This window comes from Oncorhynchus mykiss, chromosome 16 (assembly GCF_057628025.1).
Source record: "Oncorhynchus mykiss isolate SJ-2025 chromosome 16, ASM5762802v1, whole genome shotgun sequence".
NCBI classification, from domain to species: Eukaryota; Metazoa; Chordata; class Actinopteri; order Salmoniformes; family Salmonidae; genus Oncorhynchus; species Oncorhynchus mykiss.
Genome location: NC_143037.1, coordinates 17,902,089 through 17,929,082, shown reverse-complemented (window position 1 = coordinate 17,929,082; position 26,994 = coordinate 17,902,089). Strand labels below are relative to the sequence as shown.

General features: G+C 46.6%; 1 protein-coding gene across 1 annotated transcript in view; it reads left to right on the top strand.

Annotated features, from left to right (window-relative positions):
• Window positions 1-26,994, top strand: part of myo1d (myosin 1D) — a 126,337-nt gene that overhangs the window by 60,922 nt on the left and 38,421 nt on the right. The window contains exons 12-16 of the mRNA XM_036946371.2: window positions 11,430-11,500; window positions 12,294-12,368; window positions 16,947-17,079; window positions 17,426-17,592; window positions 19,833-20,040. Coding sequence (XP_036802266.1) covers window positions 11,430-11,500; window positions 12,294-12,368; window positions 16,947-17,079; window positions 17,426-17,592; window positions 19,833-20,040 — 654 coding nt within the window. The remainder of the gene's footprint in view (window positions 1-11,429; window positions 11,501-12,293; window positions 12,369-16,946; window positions 17,080-17,425; window positions 17,593-19,832; window positions 20,041-26,994) is intronic.

Genomic DNA, 26,994 nt, shown 5'->3' with positions numbered 1-26,994 from the left:
CTTTTTCTATTTTGTGGTTTTGTGTTTGGCCTGGTATGGTTCTCAATCAGAGGCAGGTGTCGTTCGTTGTCTCTGATTGAGAATCATACTTAGGTAGCCTTTTCCCACCTGTGTTTGGTGGGTGATTATTTTTCCGTGTCAGTGTTTGTTCCACACGGGACTGTGTCGGTTCTCATTTATTTCTCTTGTTCCTTTTGTTTTCTGTGTCCAGTGATATTTCATTCAAATATATATCATGAATACAAACCACGCTGCGCTTTGGTCCTCCTCTCCTTCCACCGAAGACTACCGTTACAAGTTTACTCTCCGCCTTCTCTTGTACACTTTGTGAAGTCGTACCCCCGTAATACCCTGTCTTTGTATATGCTAGGAATTCATTCTTTTTAGGGGCTACTTTTCTACATCACTAAGGGAATTAACATGGTCCACACAGTCCAACACAGTCGCACAACAACACCTCTTCCCCTCTCGTGAGGATGAAAAGATTTGGCATGTTCCTCAAAAAGTTACACAGCGGCACCATTGAGAGCATCTTCACTGGCTGCATCGTCGCTTGGTATGGCAACTGGCGGTGTTTGAGGCCCTACAAAATTGTCAGTCTCAAACCACCCACGTCATAGACTGTTCTCTCAGCTTGCCGCAGTCTGGAACCAACAGGACCCTGAGCAGCTTCTGCCATAAGACGGCTAAATAGTTAAACAAGTAGCTACTCCGACTATCTGCATTTGACCCCATTTTGTGCTAACTATTCTGACTCATCACATACATTGCTGCTACTGCTTATTATCTATTGTGTTGCCTAGTTACTTTACCTATATGTACATATCTACCTCAATTACCTTGTACCCCTGCACATCGACTCGGTACTGGTACCCTGTGTATATAGCCACGTTATCGTTACAAATTCTCTATTTATTATTTTTCTATGTTTCTCTCTGCATTGTTGGGAAGGGGTGTAAGTAAGCATTTCACTGTTTGTCTACACATGTTTTTTACGAAGCATGTGACAAATACAATTTTATTTGACACACACACTACCTCTCCCTCATCCCCCCCTCTCTCTTCTATCCACCCTCTGATTCTGCTCTTTGCAGTCTCTTTTCAGATGCAGCATAGGATGCTGTGTGTGTGTGTGTGTGTGTGTGTGTGTGTGTCAGTCAGAGGCAGCGGCAGGCCGTCGTTAAGTGATTACCCTAGCATACACCATGTGATGCTAATAGCATGGGCCTGCTGTTCTAGGCTGTAGGGTGTTTACAACACAAGCACTGGAGGCACTGGAGGCAGGAAGGAAGGATGTCTAGAGTGCTCTCCTTCACGTCTGGGAGAAAGCGAGAAAGCTTCGCAAGTTCTCCGGTTCCAGCGCAATGTCTTTTTTACCTCTCAATGCATCATACTCTTGATATCACGTTTGAACTAGTCCTAGAAGTGGGTGCCTAGTTTATCCACGGAGAGGCCAAAACATTAGGAACAATAGGAACTCTTTCCATGACAGACTGACCAGGTGAATCCAGGTGAAAGCTATGATCCCTTATTGATGTCACCTGTTAAATCCACTTCAATCAGGGGAGGAGACAGGTTAAAGATGGATTTTTAAGCCTTGAGACAATTGAGTATGGATTGTGTATGTGTGTCATTCAGAGGGTGAACGGTCAAGATAGAAGATTTAAATGTCTTTGAATGGGGTATGGTAGTAGGTGCCAGGCGCACCGGTTTGTGTCAAGAACTTCAACGCTGCTGGGTTTTTCACGCTCTACAGTTTCCCGTGTGTATCAAGAATGGTCCACCACCCAAAGGACATCCAGCCAACTTGACACAACTGTGGGAAGCATTGAAGTCAACATGGGCCAGTATCCCTGTGGAACACTTTCAACACCTTGTAGAGTCCATGTCCTGACAAATGGAGGCTGTTTTGAGGGCAAAATGGTATTGCTACTCAATATTAGGAAGGTGTTCCCAATGTTTGGTACACTCAGTGTATGTCTGACTCTGTTTTTTATAAAGTAATCATCTGCCGGTTTGGAGTCTAGAGAGGTTATGTAGTGAGAGAGTAAATACCATGACAGCTGCACCGTCCATCTCCCTGTGTCCTGATTGGCTCCTGTGGTGAGTGATTGACCGGTTTGGAGCCAGTCAGTCGGCCCGCCTGGCGTGTTTACCCGACAGGTGCCAGCTTAGTCAGCGGGGGGGGGGGGGGGTGAACAGGATGGCGGTGGAGGTGGCAGAGGAGAGGAGAGATGCTGGAGATGCGAGAGATGCGAGATTTGGGCAGGAGGACGAGGGACAGCAGGTGTTGGGGTGATCAGAAGGTGTCTCTGCCATAAAGCTGTTCACCCATTTACACACCAGGCTATCGCCTTATTGTGATTACAAATGCATGAGGCCAGTTTCTCTGAGTTGTACAGATATGAATGGCCTACATGCTCACGTACTATTTCAATACGAGAACGTTCGGTGCTTTTGTGTACAGGTGCAGCGTCGTTCTCCAAGGAATGAATGTGGAACTAAAAGATGCAAAAGGCAAGGGAACTTATTCCAATGATTACAGTCTGTGTACACATGACTGTGTAAATAGGCACAATATACTTGTTCAAAACCTGTTTTGGATCCACCTGATGTGTTATATGTTCTATGTGTCCTACCTGTGAAGAACCCAATATCCCCCCCCTGCCCATAACACTACCTCCGTCTTCTCTCTCCTTTCTGTTCCAGTCGAAGATGTTCTGCTGTATCCCCTCTCGCTTCAGGCTTATTTCTTTCTCGCTCTGTCTCCCCTCATACCCTCTTTGTTCCACCTCGCGTATCTCTGTCCTTTTCTCACCCCCTTTACTTTCCATTGTTTTGTCCCCCTCTCTCTTTATTTTCTACCTCTATCGAAACCTTCTGTTGTATCTCCCTTGCACGGCATCCCCCCCTCTTTATCATCTGATATACAGTAGGCGTTAGGCTGGATAAAGAGTGACAGAGAGAGAGAGAGAGAGAGAGGTGGTAATAGTATAGCTGGCAGTGTGCGTGGAGGGGGACTTATTGTGATAGATGAGGACAAGGTGGCTTCCAGCAGCCTCCGTCTGTCTGTCTGGCTAGATGGCTGTATGTCCAGCTGCCAGGTTGGCTGGCTGGCGGTACTGGCCTGTAAAGAGCACGGGGCCCTTCATGGATCAATTCCCTATCACAGCTCCACTGAAGTATTTCTGCTATGGAAAACATGTTACATTTTCAATGCTTTGAATAGGAACTTGAATGCGGTCACACAGAGATGTGTATACTTTCCTTCACAGTTTGCTGCCTGTGAGTTGTTCTCTCGTTAACAACATCCTCACTCCCATCTACAGGGACTTTCTCTTCTTCCATTGGTGTGTGTGAGCTCTCCGCTCGATGACTCAGGCTCTATACTCTCTCTGCTTGATAACTCAGGCTCTCTATTCTCTCTCTACTCGATGACTCAGGATCTCTATTCTTTCGCCGCTCGATGACTAAGGCACTCAGGCTCTCTATTCTCTCTCCCCTCGATGACTCAGGCACTCAGGCTCTCTATTCTCTCTCCGCTCGATCACTCAGGCTCTCTATTCTCTCTCCAATTGATGACTCAGGCTCTCTATTCTCTCTCCGCTCGATGACTCAGGCTTTCTATTCTCTCTCCACTGGATCACTCAGGCTCTATATTCTCTCTCTGTTCGATGACAGGCACTCAGGCTCTCTATTCTCTCTCTGCTCGATGACTCAGGCTCTCTAGTCATCGAGCGGCGAGAGAATAAGGCTCTTTATTCTCTCTCTGTTCGATGACTCAGGCAATCAGGCTCTTTGTTCTCTCTCCGCTCGATGACTAAGGCTCTCTATTCTCTCTCTGCTCATTGACACAGGCACTCAGGCTCTCTATTCTCTCTCCGTTCGATGACTCAGGCTCTTTGTTCTATCTCTGCTCGATGACACAGGCTCTCTATTCTCTCTCTGTTCGATGACTCAGGCACTCAGGCTCTTTATTTTCTCTCTGCTCGATGACTCAGGCACTTTATTTTCTCTCCGCTCGATGACTCAGGCACTCAGGCTCTCTATTCTCTCTCTGCTCGATGACTCAGGCTCTTTATTCTCTCTATGCTCGATGACTCAGGCTCTATTCTCTCTCTGCTTGATTATTCAGGTACTCGGGCTCTCTATTCTCTCTCCTCTTGTTGACTCAGGCTCTCTATTCTCTCTATGCTCGATGACTCAGGCTCTCTATTCTCTCTACGCTTGTTGACTCAGGCTCTTTATTTTCTCTCCGCTGGATGACTCAGGCTCTCTATTCTCTCTCCTCTTGTTGACTAAGGCTCTCTATTCTCTCTCTGCTTGATGACTCAGGCTCTCTATTCTCTCTCTGCTCGGTGACTCAGTCTCTCTATTCTTTCTCCGCTCGATGACTCAGGCTCTCTATTCTTTCTCCGCTCGATGACTCAGGCACTCAGGCTCTCTATTCTCTCTCTGCTCGATGACTCAGGCACTCAGGCTCTCTATTCTCTCTATGCTCGATGACTCAAGCTCTCTATTCTCTCTCTGCTTGATGATTCAGGTACTCGGGCTCTCTATTCTCTCTCCTCTTGTTGACTCAGGGTCTCTGTTCTCTCTCCGCTCGATGACTCAGGCTCTATTCTCTCTCTGCTCGATGACTTAGGCTCTCTATTCTCTCTGCTCGATGACTCAGGCTCTCTATTCTCTCTCTGCTTGATGACTTAGGCTCTCTATTCTCTCTCTGCTCAGTGACTCAGGCTCTCTATTCTTTCTCCGCTCGATGACTCAGGCTCTCTATTCTTTCTCCGCTCGATGACTCAGGCTCTCTATTCTCTCTCCGCTCGATGACTCAGGCTCTTTGTTCTATCTCCGCTCGATGACTCAGGCTCTCTATTCTTTCTCCGCTCGATGACTCAGGCACTCAGGCTCTTTATTCTCTCTCCGCTCGATGACTCAGGCTCTCTATTCTTTCTCCGCTCGATGACTCAGGCACTCAGGCTCTTTATTCTCTCTCTGTTTGATGACTCAGGCACTCTATTCTCTCTCTGTTCAATGACTCAGGCACTCAGGCTCTCTATTCTCTCTCCTCTCGATAACTCAGGCTCTCTATTCTCTCTCTGCTCGATGACTCCTGCTCTCTATTCTCTCTCTGTTCGATGACTCAGGCTCTCTATTCTCTCTCTGTTCGATGACTCAGGCACTCAGGCTCTCTATTCTCTCTCTGCTCCTCCAAACGTCCTGGCTGTCCCTGTTTTATATAGCAGTGTCTGTCCCAATGGCTTATTGGAGGTTCTCTAATCTATTGCTGTGTGCAAATCATTTCTGCCTTGTGTTTTAATGGGACTAGATGCCTTTCTCTCCCGAGTACCTCTCTCCGCTTGATGACTCAGGCACACTCTCTCTCTCTCTCTGTGTGAGATAATATGTTACATAGGGGTTGATATTATTTTTGAATGACCACCACTTCCTCTGTCCTCCATACATACAACATATGTAAGGTCCCTCAGTCAAGTATTGAATTCAATCACAGATTAAACTACAAACACCAGGGAGCTTTTCGAAAGCCTCGTGAAGAAGGGCAGTGATTTGTAGATGGATAACAATAACAAATCAGACATTGAATATCTCTTTTAAGCATGGTCACGTTAATAGTTATGCTGTGGATGATGTATTAAACCACCCAGACACAACATAGAAACAGGAGAGGGAGAAGAATTCACCTTTCAGCAGGACAATAACCTCCAACAAAAAGCCAAATCTACACTAGTTGCTTACTAAGAAGACAGTGAATGTTCCTGAGTGGCCACCGTTTTGAATTAAATCTGCTTGAAAATCTATGGCAAGACTTGAAAATGGCTGTTTGGCTCTGATCCCCAACACTTTGTCAGAGCTTGAAGACTTTTGAAAATAATAATAATGGAAATTATTTCACAATCCAGGTGTGCAAATCTTAGACTCACCCAAGAAGACTCCCAGCTTTTAATTGCTGCCAAAGCTGTTCCTAATATGTATTGACTCAGGGTGTTAAACACTTATCTATTCAAGATATATTAGTGTTTTATTTTTCAATACAAAAAATAAAAAAAATAGAGTATTTTGTGTAGATCGTTGATAAAAAAAATGACAATGAAATCCATTTTAATCCCACTTTGTAACACAATACATATGTGAAGAAATCCAAGGGGGGTGAATACTTATGAAACCCACTGTATAATGCTACTCCCACCATGCCACAGGGCTGCCAAGGGCGTCCTCTCCCTGTCACCAGACACACTAGCTACTCTACAGTAGCACACCAATATACCACTGACGCAGTCACACACATCAACACACAGATGTACAAACATGGATGGATGGATGTATATATAGACACAAACAGGTACGCACACACATACAGTCAGGTATACACACACACATACAGTCAGGTATACACACACACATACAGTCAGGTATACACACACAGGCTCATTACAGAGTTTGCAGAGGACTCAGACCTCTCTGCCTTTCCTGTCACACTACGTTTCTCTCCTCACTGCACTCCACCACTGGCCTACAAACAGCCATCCACATGAGTTCCTGTAGCACCACTGGCCTACATACCGCCATCCACATGAGTTCCTGTAGCACCACTGGCCTACATACCGCCATCCACATGAGTTCCTGCAGCACCACTGGCCTACATACAGCCATCCACATGAGTTCCTGTAGCACCACTGGCCTACATACCGCCATCCACATGAGTTCCTGCAGCACCACTGGCCTACATACCGCCATCCACATGAGTTCCTGTAGCACCACTGGCCTACATACAGCCATCCACATGAGTTCCTGTAGCACCACTGGCCTACATACCGCCATCCACATTAGTTCCTGTAGCACCACTGGCCTACATACCGCCATCCACATGAGTTCCTGTAGCACCACTGGCCTACAAACAGCCATCCACATGAGTTCCTGTAGCACCACTGGCCTACATATAGCCATCCACATGAGTTCCTGCAGCACCACTGGCCTACATATAGCCATCCACATGAGTTCCTGTAGCACCACTGGCCTACAAACAGCCATCCACATGAGTTCCTGTAGCACCACTGGCCTACAAATAGCCATCCACATGAGTTCCTGTAGCACCACTGGCCTACATATAGCCATCCACATGAGTTCCTGCAGCACCACTGGCCTACATATAGCCATCCACATGAGTTCCTGTAGCACCACTGGCCTACATATAGCCATCCACATTAGTTCCTGTAGCACCACTGGCCTACATACAGCCATCCACATGAGTTCCTGCAGCACCACTGGCCTACATATAGCCATCCACATGAGTTCCTGCAGCACCACTGGCCTACATATAGCCATCCACATGAGTTCCTGCGGCACCACTGGCCTACATATAGCCATCCACATGAGTTCCTGTAGCACCACTGGCCTACATACAGCCATCCACATGAGTTCCTGCAGCACCACTGGCCTACATACCGCCATCCACATGAGTTCCTGTAGCACCACTGGCCTACAAACAGCCATCCACATGAGTTCCTGTAGCACCACTGGCCTACATATAGCCATCCACATGAGTTCCTGCAGCACCACTGGCCTACATATAGCCATCCACATGAGTTCCTGCAGCACCACTGGCCTACATATAGCCATCCACATGAGTTCCTGTAGCACCACTGGCCTACATATAGCCATCCACATGAGTTCCTGTAGCACCACTGGCCTACATATAGCCATCCACATGAGTTCCTGCAGCACCACTGGCCTACATATAGCCATCCACATGAGTTCCTGCAGCACCACTGGCCTACATATAGCCATCCACATGAGTTCCTGCAGCACCACTGGCCTACATATAGCCATCCACATGAGTTCCTGTAGCACCACTGGCCTACATATAGCCATCCACATGAGTTCCTGTAGCACCACTGGCCTACATATAGCCATCCACATGAGTTCCTGTAGCACCACTGGCCTACATATAGCCATCCACATTAGTTCCTGTAGCACCACTGGCCTACATACAGCCATCCACATGAGTTCCTGCAGCACCACTGGCCTACATATAGCCATCCACATGAGTTCCTGCAGCACCACTGGCCTACATATAGCCATCCACATGAGTTCCTGTAGCACCACTGGCCTACATATAGCCATCCACATGAGTTCCTGCAGCACCACTGGCCTACATATAGCCATCCACATGAGTTCCTGTAGCACCACTGGCCTACATACAGCCATCCACATGAGTTCCTGTAGCACCACTGGCCTACATACAGCCATCCACATGAGTTCCTGCAGCACCACTGGCCTACATATAGCCATCCACATGAGTTCCTGTAGCACCACTGGCCTACATATAGCCATCCACATGAGTTCCTGTAGCACCACTGGCCTACATATAGCCATCCACATTAGTTCCTGTAGCACCACTGGCCTACATACAGCCATCCACATGAGTTCCTGCAGCACCACTGGCCTACATATAGCCATCCACATGAGTTCCTGCAGCACCACTGGCCTACATATAGCCATCCACATGAGTTCCTGTAGCACCACTGGCCTACATATAGCCATCCACATGAGTTCCTGCAGCACCACTGGCCTACATATAGCCATCCACATGAGTTCCTGTAGCACCACTGGCCTACATACAGCCATCCACATGAGTTCCTGTAGCACCACTGGCCTACATACAGCCATCCACATGAGTTCCTGTAGCACCACTGGCCTACATACAGCCATCCACATTAGTTCCTGCAGCACCACTGGCCTACATATAGCCATCCACATGAGTTCCTGTAGCACCACTGGCCTACATACCGCCATCCACATGAGTTCCTGCAGCACCACTGGCCTACATATAGCCATCCACATGAGTTCCTGTAGCACCACTGGCCTACATATAGCCATCCACATGAGTTCCTGTAGCACCACTGGCCTACATACAGCCATCCACATGAGTTCCTGTAGCACCACTGGCCTACAAACAGCCATCCACATGAGTTCCTGCAGCACCACTGGCCTACATATAGCCATCCACATGAGTTCCTGTAGCACCACTGGCCTACATATAGCCATCCACATGAGTTCCTGCAGCACCACTGGCCTACATATAGCCATCCACATGAGTTCCTGTAGCACCACTGGCCTACATACAGCCATCCACATGAGTTCCTGTAACACCACTGGCCTACATACAGCCATCCACATGAGTTCCTGCAGCACCACTGGCCTACATATAGCCATCCACATGAGTTCCTGTAGCACCACTGGCCTACATATAGCCATCCACATGAGTTCCTGTAGCACCACTGGCCTACATACAGCCATCCACATGAGTTCCTGTAGCACCACTGGCCTACATATAGCCATCCACATGAGTTCCTGTAGCACCACTGGCCTACATATAGCCATCCACATGAGTTCCTGTAGCACCACTGGCCTACATATAGCCATCCACATTAGTTCCTGTAGCACCACTGGCCTACATACAGCCATCCACATGAGTTCCTGCAGCACCACTGGCCTACATATAGCCATCCACATGAGTTCCTGCAGCACCACTGGCCTACATATAGCCATCCACATGAGTTCCTGTAGCACCACTGGCCTACATATAGCCATCCACATGAGTTCCTGCAGCACCACTGGCCTACATATAGCCATCCACATGAGTTCCTGTAGCACCACTGGCCTACATACAGCCATCCACATGAGTTCCTGTAGCACCACTGGCCTACATACAGCCATCCACATGAGTTCCTGTAGCACCACTGGCCTACATACAGCCATCCACATTAGTTCCTGCAGCACCACTGGCCTACATATAGCCATCCACATGAGTTCCTGTAGCACCACTGGCCTACATACCGCCATCCACATGAGTTCCTGCAGCACCACTGGCCTACATATAGCCATCCACATGAGTTCCTGTAGCACCACTGGCCTACATATAGCCATCCACATGAGTTCCTGTAGCACCACTGGCCTACATACAGCCATCCACATGAGTTCCTGTAGCACCACTGGCCTACAAACAGCCATCCACATGAGTTCCTGCAGCACCACTGGCCTACATATAGCCATCCACATGAGTTCCTGCGGCACCACTGGCCTACATACAGCCATCCACATGAGTTCCTGTAGCACCACTGGCCTACATACAGCCATCCACATGAGTTCCTGCAGCACCACTGGCCTACATATAGCCATCCACATGAGTTCCTGCAGCACCACTGGCCTACATATAGCCATCCACATGAGTTCCTGTAGCACCACTGGCCTACATATAGCCATCCACATGAGTTCCTGCAGCACCACTGGCCTACATATAGCCATCCACATGAGTTCCTGTAGCACCACTGGCCTACATACAGCCATCCACATGAGTTCCTGTAGCACCACTGGCCTACATACAGCCATCCACATGAGTTCCTGTAGCACCACTGGCCTACATACAGCCATCCACATTAGTTCCTGCAGCACCACTGGCCTACATATAGCCATCCACATGAGTTCCTGTAGCACCACTGGCCTACATACCGCCATCCACATGAGTTCCTGCAGCACCACTGGCCTACATATAGCCATCCACATGAGTTCCTGTAGCACCACTGGCCTACATATAGCCATCCACATGAGTTCCTGTAGCACCACTGGCCTACATACAGCCATCCACATGAGTTCCTGTAGCACCACTGGCCTACAAACAGCCATCCACATGAGTTCCTGCAGCACCACTGGCCTACATATAGCCATCCACATGAGTTCCTGCGGCACCACTGGCCTACATACAGCCATCCACATGAGTTCCTGTAGCACCACTGGCCTACATACAGCCATCCACATGAGTTCCTGCGGCACCACTGGCCTACATACAGCCATCCACATGAGCTCCTGCGGCACCACTGGCCTACAAATAGCCATCCACATGAGTTCCTGCAGCACCACTGGCCTACATACAGTCATCCACATGAGTTCCTGCGGCACCACTGGCCTACATACAGCCATCCACATGAGTTCCTGCGGCACCACTGGCCTACATATAGCCATCCACATGAGTTCCTGCGGCACCACTGGCCTACATACAGTCATCCACATGAGTTCCTGCGGCACCACACACAGCTCATTCATATTTCATGTGCACAGATTTCCTCTCTCTCTCATCTGGGGATGCTGCTTCTGTCACTCTCTAATGGTGTACACTATGTTATATCTGGGGAAGCAACTTTCCCGTAAGGAAATACTGAGCATAGCACATATGAAAACAGGTATCCTTGATATTACAGAGTATATTGCCCCATCTTTTTAGCTCCTCTGCATGGGAGCTATTAGGTTACATGTCCCCACTTCCCCCGGGTTGTGTTACTCAATTTCTCTTTCTTTCTCCCTCTCTCTCTTTCTCTGTCTCTCTCTCTTTATTTATCTCTCTCCATCCTCAGCTCTCCCCGACAGACAAGAGTTTGGAGTTTGACAGAGATTTCCGTGTCCGGCACTATGCAGGGAATGTCGTGTAAGTAACCGCTGCGGTGGTGTACTGTATGGAACCACTCTCGGCTAAAAGTCTCTGTGGCGGCAGTAGGGAGTTCATTGCACTTCACTATGTTCTCTTAATACCCTAATCAGTACAACAGCGTGAGATCATCCAACACTATCAACCAAATCACAAGCTTTGTATGCTACAGTGTGCCAACCATCCTCAGTGCCTGCTTGCCTGTCCAGCCCAGCAGCTCTAGCTAACTCCCCATAGTTAACATATTATATGGCTTTAAAGATGTGACCATTATAATAACCATGGACTCTGCCTCCTGCAGCGTAGCCTAATTGGTTCAGGGAGCACTCAAACTTCAGACTCCCTGCATCCCAAATGGCACCCTATTCCCTAGATAGTGCACTACCTTTGACCAGGGCCCATACTGTAGGTCTCTGGTCAATGGGTTCTGGCCAAAAGGAGTGCACTATATAGGGAATAGGGTGCTATTTGAGATGCAGGCTGATACTGTAGAGTAAGGGGGGTAATGGGCCAGTTTCCCCTGGGTCTTACTGAGTAACACAGATGGCTCCTACTCTTCCACTGTCTCAGACTGGAAACAGAGGATTTGTTCTCTAATTCTTCTGTGATTCATCCATTTTAATCGTTCCTGAGTAGGGTTTAGGAGACGCTGTTGTCATTTGTAAGCACCGTCTTCGGTGATGCAAGTTTTAAGACGGTCTTAGTGTCAGAAAAAGATGATCAAGAGGTTTGTGCGTGCGTGCGTGCGTGCGTGCGTGCGTGCGTGCGTGCGTGCACTTTTGTATTTACACAGGTACTCTGTGGTTGGCTTCATCGACAAGAACAAGGACACTCTCTTCCAGGACTTCAAAAGGCTACTGTACAACAGGTGAGACTCAACACACACCTGCTTTCCACTCTCCTCTTCTCCTATTCCCCTCACATGACACCGCAGTAGCCTTCAATTAACAGAACAACAGCACCTACAATGGTGAACTGATAAACAATCTTCTCCTGTCTCTTTTCCTCTCGTTCTCTATCTTTTTATTTATTTATTTTATTTCACCTTTATTTAACCAGGTAGGCAAGTTGAGAACAAGTTCTTATTTACAATTGCGACCTGGCCAAGATAAAGCAAAGCAGTTCGGCACATACAACAACACAGAGTTAAACATGGAGTAAAAACAAACATACAGTCAATAATACAGTAGAAAAATAAGTCTATATACAATGTGAGCAAATGAGTTGAGATAAGGGAGGTAAAGGCAAAACAAAGGCCATGGTGGCAAAGTAAATACAATATAGCAAGTAAAACATTGGAATGGTAGATTTGCAGTGGAATAATGTGCAAAGTAGAGAGAAATAATGGGGTGCAAAGGAGCAAAATAAATAAATAAATTCAGTAGGGGGAGAGGTAGTTGTTTGGGCTAAATTATAGATGGGCTATGTACAGGTGCAGTAATCTGTGAGCTGCTCTGACAGCTGGTGCTTAAAGCTAGTGAGGGAGATAGGTGTTTCCAGTTTCAGAGATTTTTGTAGTTCTTTCCAGTCATTGGCAGCAGAGAACTGGAAGGAGAGGCGGCCAAAGGAAGAATTGGTTTTGGGGGTGACCAGAGAGATATATCTGCTGGAGCGCGTGCTACAGGTGGGTGCTGCTATGGTGACCAGCGAGCTGAGATAAGGGGGGACTTTACCAAGCAGGGTCTTGTATATGACCTGGAGCCAGTGAGTTTGGCGACGAGTATGAAGCGAGGGCCAGCCAACGAGAGCATACAGGTAGCAGTGGAGGGTAGTATATGGGGCTTTGGTGACAAAACGGATGGCACTGTGATAGACTGTATCCAATTTATTGAGTAGGGTATTGGAGGCTATTTTGTAAATGACATCGCCGAAGTCAAGGATCAGTAGGATGGTCAGTTTTACAAGGGTATGTTTGGCAGCATGAGTGAAGGATGCTTTGTTGCAAAATAGGAAGCCAATTCTAGATTTAACTTTGGATTGGAGATGTTTGATGTGAGTCTGGAAGGAGAATTTACAGTCTAACCAGACACCTAGGTATTTGTAGTTGTCCACATATTCTAAGTCAGAACCGTCCAGAGTAGTGATGTTGGACAGGCGGGCAGGTGCAGGCAGCGATCGGTTGAAGAGCATGCATTTAGTTTTACTTGTATTTAAGAGCAATTGGAAGCCACGGAAGGAGAGTTGTATGGCATTGAAGCTCGTCTGGAGGGTTGTTAACACAGTGTCCAAAGAAGGGCCAGAAGTATACAGAATGGTGTCGTCTGCGTAGAGGTGGATCAGAGACTCACCAGCAGCAAGAGCGACATCATTGCTGTATACAGAGAAGAGAGTCGGTCCAAGAATTGAACCCTGTGGCACCCCCATAGAGACTGCCAGAGACCCGGACAACAGGCCCTCCGATTTGACACACTGAACTCTATCAAAGAAGTAGTTGGTGAACCAGGCGAGGCAGTCATTTGAGAAACCAAGGCTATCGAGTCTGCTGATGAGGATGTGGTGATTGACAGAGTTGAAAGCCTTGGTCAGGTCAATGAATACGGCTGCACAGTATTGTTTCTTATCGATGTCGGTTAAGAGATCGTTTAGGACCTTGAGCGTGGCTGAGGTGCACCCATGACAAGCTCTGAAACCAGATTGCATAGCGGAGAAGGTATGGTGGGATTCGAAATGGTCAGTAATCTGTTTGTTGACATGGCTTTCGAAGACCTTAGAAAGGCAGGGTAGGATAGAAATAGGTCTGTAGCAGTTTGGGTCAAGAGTGTCCCCCCCTTTGAAGAGGGGGATGACCGCAGCTGCTTTCCAATCTTTGAGAATCTCAGACGACATAAAAGAGAGGTTGAACAGGCTAGTAATAGGGGTAGCAACAATTTCGGCAGATAATTTTAGAAAGAAAGGGTCCAGATTGTCTAGCCCGGCTGATTTGTAGGGGTCCAGATTTTTCAGCTCTTTCAGAACATCAGCTGACAGGATTTGGGAGAAGGAGAAATGGGGAAAGCTTAGGCGAGTTGCTGTGGGGGGAGCAGTGCTGTTGACCGGGGTAGGGGTAGCCAGGTGGAAAGCATGGCCAGCCGTAGAAAAATGCTTATTGAAATTCTCAATTATACTGGATTTATCGGTGGTGACAGTGTTTCCTATCCTCAGTGCAGTGGGCAGCTGGGAGGAGGTGTTCTTATTCTCCATGGATTTTACAGTGTCCCAGAACTTTTTGGAGTTTGTGTTGCAGGAAGCAAATTTCTGCTTGAAAAAGCTAGCCTTGGCTTTTCTAACTGCCTGTGTATATTGGTTTCTAGATTCCCTGAAAAGTTGCATATCACGGGGGCTGTTCGATGCTAATGCAGAACGCCATCGGATGTTTTTGTGTTGGTTAAGGGCAGTCAGGTCTGGAGAGAACCAAGGGCTATATCTGTTTCTGGTTCTAAATTTCTTGATTGGGGTCTGCTTATTTAAGATGGTGAGGAAGGCATTTAAAAAAAAATAACCAGACATCCTCTACTGACGGGATGAGATCAATATCCTTCCAGGATACCTCGGCCAGGTCGATTAGAAAGGCCTGCTCGCTGAAGTGTTTCGGGGAGCGTTTGATAGTGATGAGTGGAGGTCGTTTGACCGCTGACCCATTACGGATGCAGGCAATGAGGCAGTGATCGCTGAGATCTTGGTTGAAAACAGCAGACGTGTATTTAGAGGGCAGGTTGGTTAGGATGATATGTATGAGGGTGACCATGTTTACGGCTTTGGGGTGGTACCTGGTAGGTTCATTGATAATTTGTGTGAGATTGAGGGCATCAAGCTTAGATTGTAGGATGGCTGGGGTGTTAAGCATGTCCCAGTTTAGGTCACCTAGCAGCACGAGCTCTGAAGATAGATGGGGGGCAATCAGTTCACATATGGTGTCCAGACCACAGCTGGGGGCAGAGGGTGGTCTATAGCAGGCGGCAACGGTGAGAGACTTGTTTTTAGAGGTGGAGTTTTTAAGAGTAGAAGTTCAAATTGTTTGGGTACAGACCTGGATAGTAGGACAGAACTCTGCAGGCTATCTTTGCAGTAGATTGCAACACTGCCCCGTTTGGCCGTTCTATCTTGTCTGAAAATGTTGTAGTAAGGGATGGAGATTTCAGAATTTTTGGTGGTCTTCATAAGCCAGGATTCAGACACGGCTAGAACATCCGGGTTGGCAGAGTGTGCTAAAGCAGTGAATAAAAAAAACTTAGGGAAGAGGCTTCTAATGTTAACATTCATGAAACCAAGGCTATTACTGTTACAGAAGTCATCAAAAGAGAGTCCCTGTGGAATAGGAGTGGAGTTAGGCACTGCAGGGCCTGGATTCACCTCTCCATCACCAGAGGAACAGAGGAGGAGTAGGATAAGGGTACGGCTAAACGCAATGAGAATTGGTCGTCTAGAACGTCCGGAACAGAGAGTAAAAGGAGACTTCTGGGGGCGATAAAATAGCTTCAAGGTATAATGTACATACAAAGGTATGGTAGAATGTGAATACAGTGGAGGTAAACCTAGGTATTGAGTGATGATGAGAGAGATATTGTCTCTGGAAACATTGAAACCAGGTGATGTCATCGCATGTGTGGGTGGTGGAACTGAAAGGTTGGATAAGGTATAATGAGCAGGGCTAGAGGCTCTACAGTGAAATAAGCCAATAAACACTAACCAGAACAGCAATGGACAAGGCACATTGAGATTAAGGAGAGGCATGCCTAGTCGAGTGATCATAAGGGTCCAGTGAGAAGTGAGGTTGGTTGGGGTAACGGCGATTCAGACAGCTAGCCGGGCCATCGGTAGCAAGCTGGCATAGGAGGGAGGTCTGTTTTTAGCCACCTTGTGCGTTTCCGTCAGTAGATTAGTGGGGTACCGTGTGGTAGAGGGGATCAATCCAATTGGCAAAATAGATGTAGTTATAGTGACCCAAGAAAAAATTGTCCAATAGACCTATTCAGATAGCAGCCGATAAGACAGCTAACGATTAGCGGGCCGCAGATGGGCGTTCAGGTAACGTCGCAACGGAGGGGCCAGTTGGATAACTCCCTCGGGCAGATAACGTCGGTAGTCCAGTTGTGAAGGCCCTGTGGGGCTCTGCATCGGCAGTAAAACGGGTCCGGATAGGTGATTGTAGCCCAGGAGTGGCTGATGGAAGTCTTCAGCTGGCTAGTTCCGGAATAATTGATGTTTGCTCCAGTATCGACGTAAGCCAATAGTAACACGGATAGCAGCTAGCTAGCTGCGATATCCAGATGTAAATGTCCAGAGCTTGTGGTAGAAATTCGGGGATATGGAGAGAAAAAAAGGTCCGGTATGTTCTGGTCTGAGTCGCGTTGTACAAAACTGCCGATAGCTTTTCGAGCTAAAGGATAGCTGATGACCACAAACCGTGGTTAGCTGAATCTCTGTTCTGAATCTCTGAAGCTGAATCTCTGTTCCTCTCATTCCGTAGCTCCAACCCAGTGCTGAAAGTGATGTGGCCGGAGGGCAAGCTGAAGATCACTGAGGTCACCAAACGACCCCTAACGGCCGCTACCCTCTTTAAGAACTCAATGATCGCATTGGTGGAGAACCTGGCTTGCAAGGTGAGGGGCGCGGCCATCGCCGGGCAACTATTTCATTGGCCAACAACTTCCAATTTTTGTTTGTACTACTGACTTGGCTGGTGTGTGTGTGTGTGTGTATTTCAACGTCTAAAGTGGTTTTCTTTCCTCAGCTCCTCTCCTCCAAAATTACACAAATGTGAACTCACAGGATAGGTGAAACACGAATTAGCTTTCCCGTTTCCCGTTCTTCCACAACAGTGTAGATAATAGATAGGAGACCAGTGGGTAAAGCCATGTCAGACTATTGACTTGTTGTCAGTGCCACTTTCTGACGAACCCCATAGTAGCCAATGATGTGTTACCTTACTGTGGCGTGTGTGTGTAGGAGCCGTACTACGTGCGCTGCATCAAGCCCAACGATGTCAAGTCGCCCCTGCTGTTCGAGCACGAGCGTTGTCGCCACCAGGTCGAGTACCTAGGCCTACTGGAGAACGTCCGTGTGCGCCGCGCCGGATTCGCCAACCGCCAGGAGTACCCCCGCTTCCTCCAGAGGTATGAGCCCCATCTCCCGGGTAGAAGTAGAATCAGGGCTGTATTCAAAAAGCTTCTCAGAGTTGTACTGATTTTACGATCAAGTCTCTCCTGTCCATGTAATCTTATTCATTATGATCTAAAAGTTGTGATCCTGATCCTAGATCAGCAGTCTTACTGTGAGAGCAACATTTTCATAGTGCTAAAAAAGACATGATAATATGTGTGATTTCATTGCAAGATGTTCTTACATCCGTGTTATAACTGGGCTGGAACAAGAGCCTGAACAAGATGCCCACCCCTGCATAAGATCATTGGCTAGGGGCAACGTCATCCTCCCTACCTACCTCATCCTTATCTTGTTACTTCCTGCTGTCCGATATTAAGGTGTTGTTTAGCCAATGTCCCAGACAATTGATTTGATACTTCCCCACCAACACAATGTTCCTGTGCCCTTGACTAGGAACAGCCTTGTAACAGAGTGGATTTATTTAATGAATTTCCTTTTCATCGAATTCAGTCGACGCACTGCAATTCAGTGGGGAAAACAAGCTCTGTGACCCTCCCTTCTTCCTGCCTCTGTTTTCAATCTAATCACCAGTATAGACTGAACATTCCCAACCATGTTTCTCTACCATGATGCTATGATATTATTTTGTGTACAACAGTTCTCCTACTAACACCAACTCGTGAATTAACCAGGCCTGGGCTTGAGTTTGATCAAGCAGAATCCAGTCAGTACTGGACTAGGTCATAGAGATCTGTGCAGAGGAGAGAGGAGGGTGGGCTTTGCATCATCACATCACCTTGCGTCTCTGTTCCAGAGCTAGATCGGGCGCTAAGCGACAGCAGTGATGTCACTGAGGTGGCAGCAAGTCTCTTACATCAGATGAGATGTTGCATAATAAATTCGGACACTTTTCTCTAAAAGTGTGTTATCTGGGAAACAGAAACAGGTTTATATTGTGTGCAAAATCAGGATTTTTCTAGGATTTATTTTGGACTCTTGGCAGTCAAGACTGACCAAATGTTTAATTAGGAATTGGTCCAAACTGCACTGTCACACACAAGCTCCAAATTATGAAAACACACACACAAACACACACACACTCTCTTAACTGTTAATCCCTTTCCCTAATTCATTCACAGCTGTCTCGATCTCCCACTCCCCTGCCCTTCCTCGGTCAAATTATACTAAACAAAAATATAAATGCAACATGAAACAATTTCTGGTCTCAGATGATCCCGCAGGTGAAGAAGCCTGATGTGGAGGTCCTGGGCTGGCGTGGTTACAAGTGGTCTGCGGTTGTGAGGCCGGTTGGGCGTACTACCAAATTCTCTAAAACAATTTTGGAGGCGGCTTATGGTAGAGAAATGTACATTCATTTCTCTGGCTTCAGCTATGGTGCAGTCAGCATGCCAATTGCACACTCCCTCAACTTGAGACATCTGTGGCATTGTGTTCTGTGACAAAACTGCAATTTTTTTGTGGCCTCAAGGTGCACCTGCGTAATGATCATGCTGTTTAATCAGCTTCTTCACCTGTCAGGTGGATGGGTTATCTTGGCAAAGGAGAAATACTCACTAACAGGGATGTCAACAAATTTGTACACACAATTTGAGAGAAATAAGCTTTTTTTGTACGTTTGGAACATTTCTGGGATCTTTTATTTCAGCTTATGAAACATGGGACCAACACTTTACATGTTGAGTTTATACTTTTTTTCAGTATAGATTAGGTAATAGTTGTGATAGTTAACAGTGATTATTTTGCACACTAACTATCCCACTAACACTAAATATCCCACTCACTCATTTCATTCACTGGAATTTGCTATAATTTGGTATTACATCATACCTTAGCAGTAAAATGCCAGTGAAATAACTAATGTAGGATTTTTTTTGGTCTGGCCTGCTGACCTCTCTTGGCAGTCAAATAATATCTTATCACAGTGTCCTGTAGTTACAAATCGCTCTGTATTTTGCTGGGCAGTTTTTCTGTTGTTCAGGTTTCATAAAAGAAGCAAACACCATTAGGAATTTAAGTCCTAGTCATTCAGCTGATGCTTTTGACATACATTTAACACACTGTATGCCGTGTTTATGACCCATGCAGGAATTAAACCAATAAATGGCATTGTACACCCCGTGCTCTGACCACTGAGCAATCAGAACCACTCTGGTTTGCGATCGGGCTTAAGTATTTTGATGTCCACTGATATTGGACTCCTTTCCCCTCGGCCTCCATTCCACCCCTTCAGGTACAAGATGATCTCGGAGTTCACGTGGCCCAATCACGACCTCCCATCGGAAAAAGAGGCGGTAAAGAAGCTGTTGCAGGGCTGCGGCTTCGAGCAGGACGTGGCGTACGGCAAGACGAAGGTGTTCATCCGCACGCCACGCACCCTCTTCTGCCTGGAGGAGCAGAGGACCGAAATGGTTGGGAGAATCGTTCTCTTCCTTCAGAAGGTCAGTGTCAATCTCGTCACATTTGACCTTTGGCCTGGTCTCCATCGCAATGGCCCTAGGTCGAGTGTAAACGTTGCATAGGTGTTACCTCTACAGGTACATTTATTATTATAAATGAATAGAAATACATTTTAAGACAAAAATACGCTACAAATTCAATAGCGGACACTTTAATATTCAATATCACATTGTCAGGGAGCCTGATTGTTGGTCAAAGCTACCTAAAATCCAGTGACCTCGTTCTCTTGTGTCCTCATTTAAATTCACTCTCCTTCCTTCTCATGTGAGTAACAAACTCCCGAGACTGGAACGACTCAGCACTTGATATGCCACTGCCGCTAGGCGCCGAGATATTTTCAGAGCCTAAAATAATGTTGTATTATTATAGCGTTGGCTTTCTCTCTCTTCCTCTCTGGGTTTCATCTGCCCACGCCGACCCAGCTCAGTAAATGATCTAGAGGAGAGAAGAGGGGTCCACACATCCGCACTGCAGACTTCTGCGACGCCGCTAGCAACTCATGCACACTAAAAGAACAAGCCAACTGTGAAAACAGAATCGAAATGTTCCCTATACTCCTATTCAACCTTTATCAGCGACTCCCTCTCTTAGTTGGAATATATCACCACAGCTCCTGAGATGCTGAAACCCACATGTATCAATATAAACCATTAGCTAATGTACTGTAGCTGTAGGGGAAATCCATTTAGTACAAGACCCTTTTATCATATTGACAGTTGTTATGACGTTGATACAGACCGGAGCGTAATCCGTTATTGCTTTATTACAGCCAATTCTTCATAAATGTTCTCTGTTATGTGATTGGATTGGGGGACATGGATGTTGGATTTTCTATATGCTTTCCTTCGTTGATTGGTTGGTAAAGAAAGTCATGTGGTTGTGTGGTGCATGAGAGTACTCCTCAGGTAAGAACGGTAGCAACTCTGATGTGATGATAGCGTGTGTCATACCACGTGCCCTACACACCCACTAAGACAGCCAAGGACTGTACAAGGCTTCTGTATAGATGGGGGGGAGGGTTTGTTGTTGTAGAATGTTGCGCTGTCAATTTGCTGTTAAATCTAGCTGAGCATCTCTAAAGGTAATGCCTTCTCTGTACAGGGCTCCAAAACGTCAATTTCTCAGCGCCTGTCTGTCTGTTCTATTTCGTGTTTCCTTTTCCCTGTTTGGGATTTGAACGCCTATTTTGGGAGCCATCTATATGTTTGGTGTTCTGGCAGAATAAAGATTGACGGCTATGCATTTATCTAGCCTGTTAATGCTACTCAAATCCCTAGAAGTACATTCCTTCACGTTCTAAACTTTGATTCAGTCAGCTCTCTCAGAGGACTGTGCTGCGATCTAACTGCCCACAGACATCAAAGGCTTAAACCAACCAAATGGCTTCAATCTGGGATCGATTGATTGACCTCTGTATTGATCTACAAGGACCTGGTTGGGCTGCCCAACAGACGAGCTCGCCTCGTGCTCCTGTTTTCCTACCTCAAAGTATGTTGTCACTTTGATAACCAAGTACAAACACCAGAGAGAATTCCCGGCGTTCTACCAAAACAAACATCACACAAAAGAGAGGTTTAGGGTGGAAGGAATCGTGTCGGGGCTCTGCCAGACAATAAGAACAGAAGTTCTTTGTCAATGGACATTGCTCACACCTACGCAGGTACACACACACACACACACACACACACTCATGCATCACCCTCCAGAAATAAGCAAAATAGACTGCTATTTTACTCTATTTGTTCCCTGCCCCCTACACACTCAGCTCATCCTCTGTGCGACGCAATCCCCTTATCAGCAGCTGGCACACCAATGTGCCTTATGCCAATGGGCCCCACCATGCCAGGGGTGGCAGAACCTATGCCAGTATCTCAAGCGCTCTTCCCCTCCCCCCCATACGAGCCTCCTTCCCCAGACAAACACAAGTGCTTGTCAGTGACTGCACTCCACATAAGAAGTGAGCGGTCCTATATATAGAACCTGAGAATTAGGTTTGAGGTGCCCTTCTCCATGCCTGGTTCTGGAGTACACAATGCACCTTTCTCCTTACCACCCCGTCATCCCCTCGTTACAGCCTCGTTACGTGAGCCTCATCCCCTGAAGAGGGCGGGGGAAGAGAGAGAGGGACTCTCTCCCAGTCTCATTTCACGCTACCTTTTGCTCCGTCGTTCCTCGGGTTCCGCCCAGTTCTCCCGAGCCCCCGTCTAAGCCGTTCCACTCCAGCTCTCCTGGCTTGCTTCCCAAGCCAGCGGATAGAACCCTGGCCCCGCTGAATCCACCGTCACGGCTATCAACTCTGCCCTCCCCGCTGACTGACTGAGTGCACTACATCCCACTATCAATGGCCTGTATCTGCTCCACTGCCCACTCCCTAGTGTGGACTGTGCGGGCAGTTGAGCACACAAGTCCCCATCCAACCCGCAGTCAGAACCTTATCCTCAGAAAGGGCCGATTAGTCCCAATCTGAACCAACCTAAAGGGGATTAAATACTACAATCCAACACAAATGCAGAGACTTTATAAATGATTCATGAGCTTCTACCCTTTTTTTTTTTTTGATGAATATTTCATACATTTAAGCCCAGCCATCCACATCAGTTTCTGTCAGGCCTTTTCTTTTAGCTGAGATGACAGAGAGTCAGTCCCCTGTGTATAAGGAACTGGGCATTAATCGCTATTGAAAGCGTTACATGTATCTGAGCGGCTGAGGTTTTTATCAGTGAGGCTGTAGGCTAGGCTAGCGTTAGCCTAGCGTTAGCCTAGCCCAAGCCCTAGCACGCTGTCTGTCTGCCTACTGGGCCTGAACTGATCCCCTTCCATCCACACGCCTCAGCACTATGTAACCTGATCCTAATTGGTCTGATGTAGGCATTATTGCAGCGGCGTGTATGGTGTTCTACTACTTATGGTAGATTTACACCTGCTGACTGCAAAACACCTAGCTACCTCCAAAATGGGCAATCTGACAGAAATATATGCAAGTCTGTCAATGTATTTTTATGTGATAGAAGTTCGTAGAACTGTTACAGCAGAACAGATAATACCTCGTACCCCCTGCACATCGACCCAGTACTGGTACCCTGTGTACAGTGTATATCGCCAGGTTATCGTTACTCACTGTGTATTTATTATTATTGTTGTTTTTATTATTACGTGTTATTACTTTTCTATTATCTATACATTTTCTCTCTCTCTCTCTCTCTGCATTGTTGGGAAGGCCCGTAAGTAAGCATTTCACTGTTGTTTACAAAGCATGTGACGAATAACATTTGATTTGATAATACCCTTTCCGCATGATCACGTTTAAATGAAAATAGGATGTAAACATACATTCTGCAATATGAACAACTCTTCAATGATCATTTCAGTTAGTGACATAGGCCCATTTGATTTTTGAATAATGCAGTTTTGAAATGCCTCATGAGCTGAGAACAACTGTCTAACCTCATTATAACACAATATGAGGTTGTTTTACTCCCAAGGTTTGTCGACAATGTCTTTGTTAATGAACAACACCAAGTAGTATTGATTTTTATCATGCATTTGGGGCTCCAAAAATAGGTTCACCTCAGACCATTACAGCATTGAGTATTCACAATGTTCTCGCACAGTGAAGAGCAGGAAGCTACTAAAGATCATGTGATTGTCAGTATCATCATATAGCCTACACCCTTCAGTGGCATACACTACCGTTCAAAAGGTTTAAGGTCACTTAGAAATGTCCTTGTTTTTGAAAGAAAAGCTCATTTTTTTGGTCCATTTAAAATAACATAAAATTGATCAGAAATACAGTGTTATTAATGTTGTAAATAACTATTGTAGCTGGAAACAACAGATTTTTAATGGAATATCTACATAAGCGTACAGAGGCCCATTATCAGCAACCAACACTCCTGTGTTCCAATGGCACATTGTGTTAGCTAATCCAAGTTTATCATTTTAAAAGGCTAATTGATCATTATAAAACCCTTTTGCAATTATGTTAGCACAGCTGAAAACAGTTGTCCTGATTAAAGAAGCAATAAAACTGGCCTTCTTTAGACTAGTTGAGTGTCTGGAGCATCAGCATTTGTGGGTTCGATTATAGGCTCAAAATGTCCAGAAACAAAGAACTTTCTTCTGAAACTCATCAGTCTATTTTTGTCCTGAGAAAGGCCAGCATCCCGCAGTCGCCTCTTCGCTGTTGCCGTTAAGACTGGTGTTTTGCCGGTACTATTTAATGAAGCTGCCAGTTGAGGACTTGTGAGGCGTCTGTTTCTCAAACTAGACACTTTAATGTACTTGTCCTCTTGCTCAGTTGTGCATCGGGGCCACTCCTCTTTCTATTCTGGTTAGAGCTGATTTGCGCTGTTCTGTTCTCTCGCTGGCTGCACTCTGTCTCACTGGCAGTCTCTTTGGCTTCCGCTCCTGACAGTTCAGCTTGGCTTGAAATGATGTAAACATAAGCCATTAATGCTCATATAAAGCAGACGAGGAACAAAATGTTGATCGTCGTAATTCGTACACAGGTGTATTAGGCCTACCTGCATTCTTGTTCTTCAGTTCCTCCACCTGGCTCTCACTGGCTGTCAGTCTGGCCTCCAAGGCCGTATTGTCTGTCTTCAGTTCGTCTACTTCTTTCGTAGTGATTCTCTGCTCCACTGTAAGGCTCTCACTGGCTGTCAGTCTGGCCTCCGTGTTCCTCAGCTTCTCTCTCTGCTCCACCACCATGTCTCTCAGCTCATTCACCTCATTCCAGATGTCAGGTGTGGTTGTGTGTTCGTCGGTCGCACCCACGGCCTCCGTCCCTCGGCTCTCCATCAGAACTTCGCTCAGTCTGCTCTCTCTCCCTGCGCCGTGACCCTGTTGAGCTTTGTCTCTGTCCCCTCCACTCTCTCCCTGAGACCATGCCACAGACAGACAGAAGAACAGCAAACCCTAACAGAGTTACAGCACCCCTCAGTCTGAAACGATGCCTTTTAAGATACAATTTGGCTTATGCGGGTCAGCTCCCCTTATACATACACATTTTAGTTAGAACCACGTCACATCGATGCAAATGTTGCTACTAAAGTCTAGGACATTTGATAACGTACGCGTTTGCCTTGTAAGACGTAAGAAGTCAGCAACTGTTGTTTAGTAAATTATCCCCCAATGCCTCGTCAGGTTGAAACCATGTTGTTTCTCTTGTTGTCATTCCTTTTGTCAGTGACTTTTGCTTCGCTTAGGGAGATACTGCACATGCATCCTCTGTTATTAAGGAAAACTTTGATGATGAAGAAGTGTGTCTAGATTGTACCGGAGTATTTTTCCCTCCTGTCTCTCGGAGCTCAGCTGCGTTCTCCTTTTGTGTTCTTTCATGCTGTTTGTTCGCGGCTGTGCTGTCAACTAGCGCCGCGACAGTTTGATTATTCTCTTTTGTTGCAACTTCTCATTGCACCGACAACTTCCTACTTCCCACTGTTGAACAATCAAGGCACCGCTGTTTCCTTTGAATTCATAATTACATATTTATTTGATATTTTACAATGCAAACCGAATTAATACCGGCTCATGTTTTATTGCAAAAAAATCCTTGATTTGGTCATGTAATTGATTCGTTGTAGGCTATTTTGAGTGTAGTTATTCACGCTCGGATTCACCGCACTAGCAACAAGATACAGTATTGCCAGGCGTTCCACATTCAAAACAATCCACTGACCTGACGCATCCCCCTGACAGTGGAAGGATATGGATAGACGGGGCTCTCACCATGGCAACCAAGGTTTGGCTCCCAGCCTTTCCTCTGAGATGACCTTCATTTAAAATGTTCCCCGACTCCTCATAGAATCCCCCCTTGCTTTCTATCCTCTGGCATGTCTGTTCATGTACAATACAGTATGATCTACTTGTCTGGATTTCTAATAGACAGACCGGATACAAGCGATCATTTCTGATGGTTTCTTTGATTCAGTTAGTGATTTTAGCGTCTGACAGTCGGTCATTGGCGGCAACAAATGATTTATATAAAAATTCGTATCAGTATCCGTAGCTAGCCTGTTTCCTCATCACTTCAGTTCCAGTATTCCCATTGTTAAAAATCCTTTGTCACACAGTACATGAGCCCAATGATGGAACATGGTGATCATGTATAGAGGATGTCAGTCTAATGAGGGTTTCAGAGCAAGCCTGCTGCCTTGAGCATGTGGCGATGCTGTTGCTGTTCACCCGAGCGCTGGATTGATTTATGCTAATACCCGTTGGCCCAGTGTCTCACCCAGTGTCCCTGGTGATTGCCTGCGGTCAGAGCGTGTGTGTGTGGTGCCCTTGTTAAATTGTGTCACACACTCCGCTTGATGCCGTCTCCACCCACCTTGGTGTCGAGCATGTCACTGGAAAACCAGCCTGGTGTCCCCAGAGGACAGGGGAAATAGTGGCGCTCAGCATTGGATTGTAGTCGAGTGTGTCGCCCCGCCTGCCCAAATTGACTAGGTTATCCGTCTTTCCATGTTTGATTAGTTTTGTGGATGACATAAAAGGATATTTTGTTTAGCATGTTTGGTCAGAGACTATGAATGGTATATGGATATTCAGTAAGCCTAAAGCTGTTGCATCGCTTGGTGTAGCATATATATCTCTACGTTTACATGAAGATATATATCTCTCAAACCCCCTACACATCCAGCCATTGTCATGGTACGTGATTTGTGCCGGCCGGCCTCTCTCTACCCAGCATGCATTTCAAAGCGCCCCAATAAAGCCTTACCAATCTGTCCCACTTCGTCTGGCCAAGACACCCCCAATTTGGCTTTGACGAGCTCGTAAATCTGGTGCCCCAAAGCCAGGGCAGCGTGTGGCTAGTACCACCCAATGTTAGAGGGAGGATGGAGGGAGTCTGTAAAAAGCTGATCAGGTGGCTTTATTGGAGAAGACGGAGGTCCGGCTGTGTTATTGGCCTGATTTACACACGTTCCCCT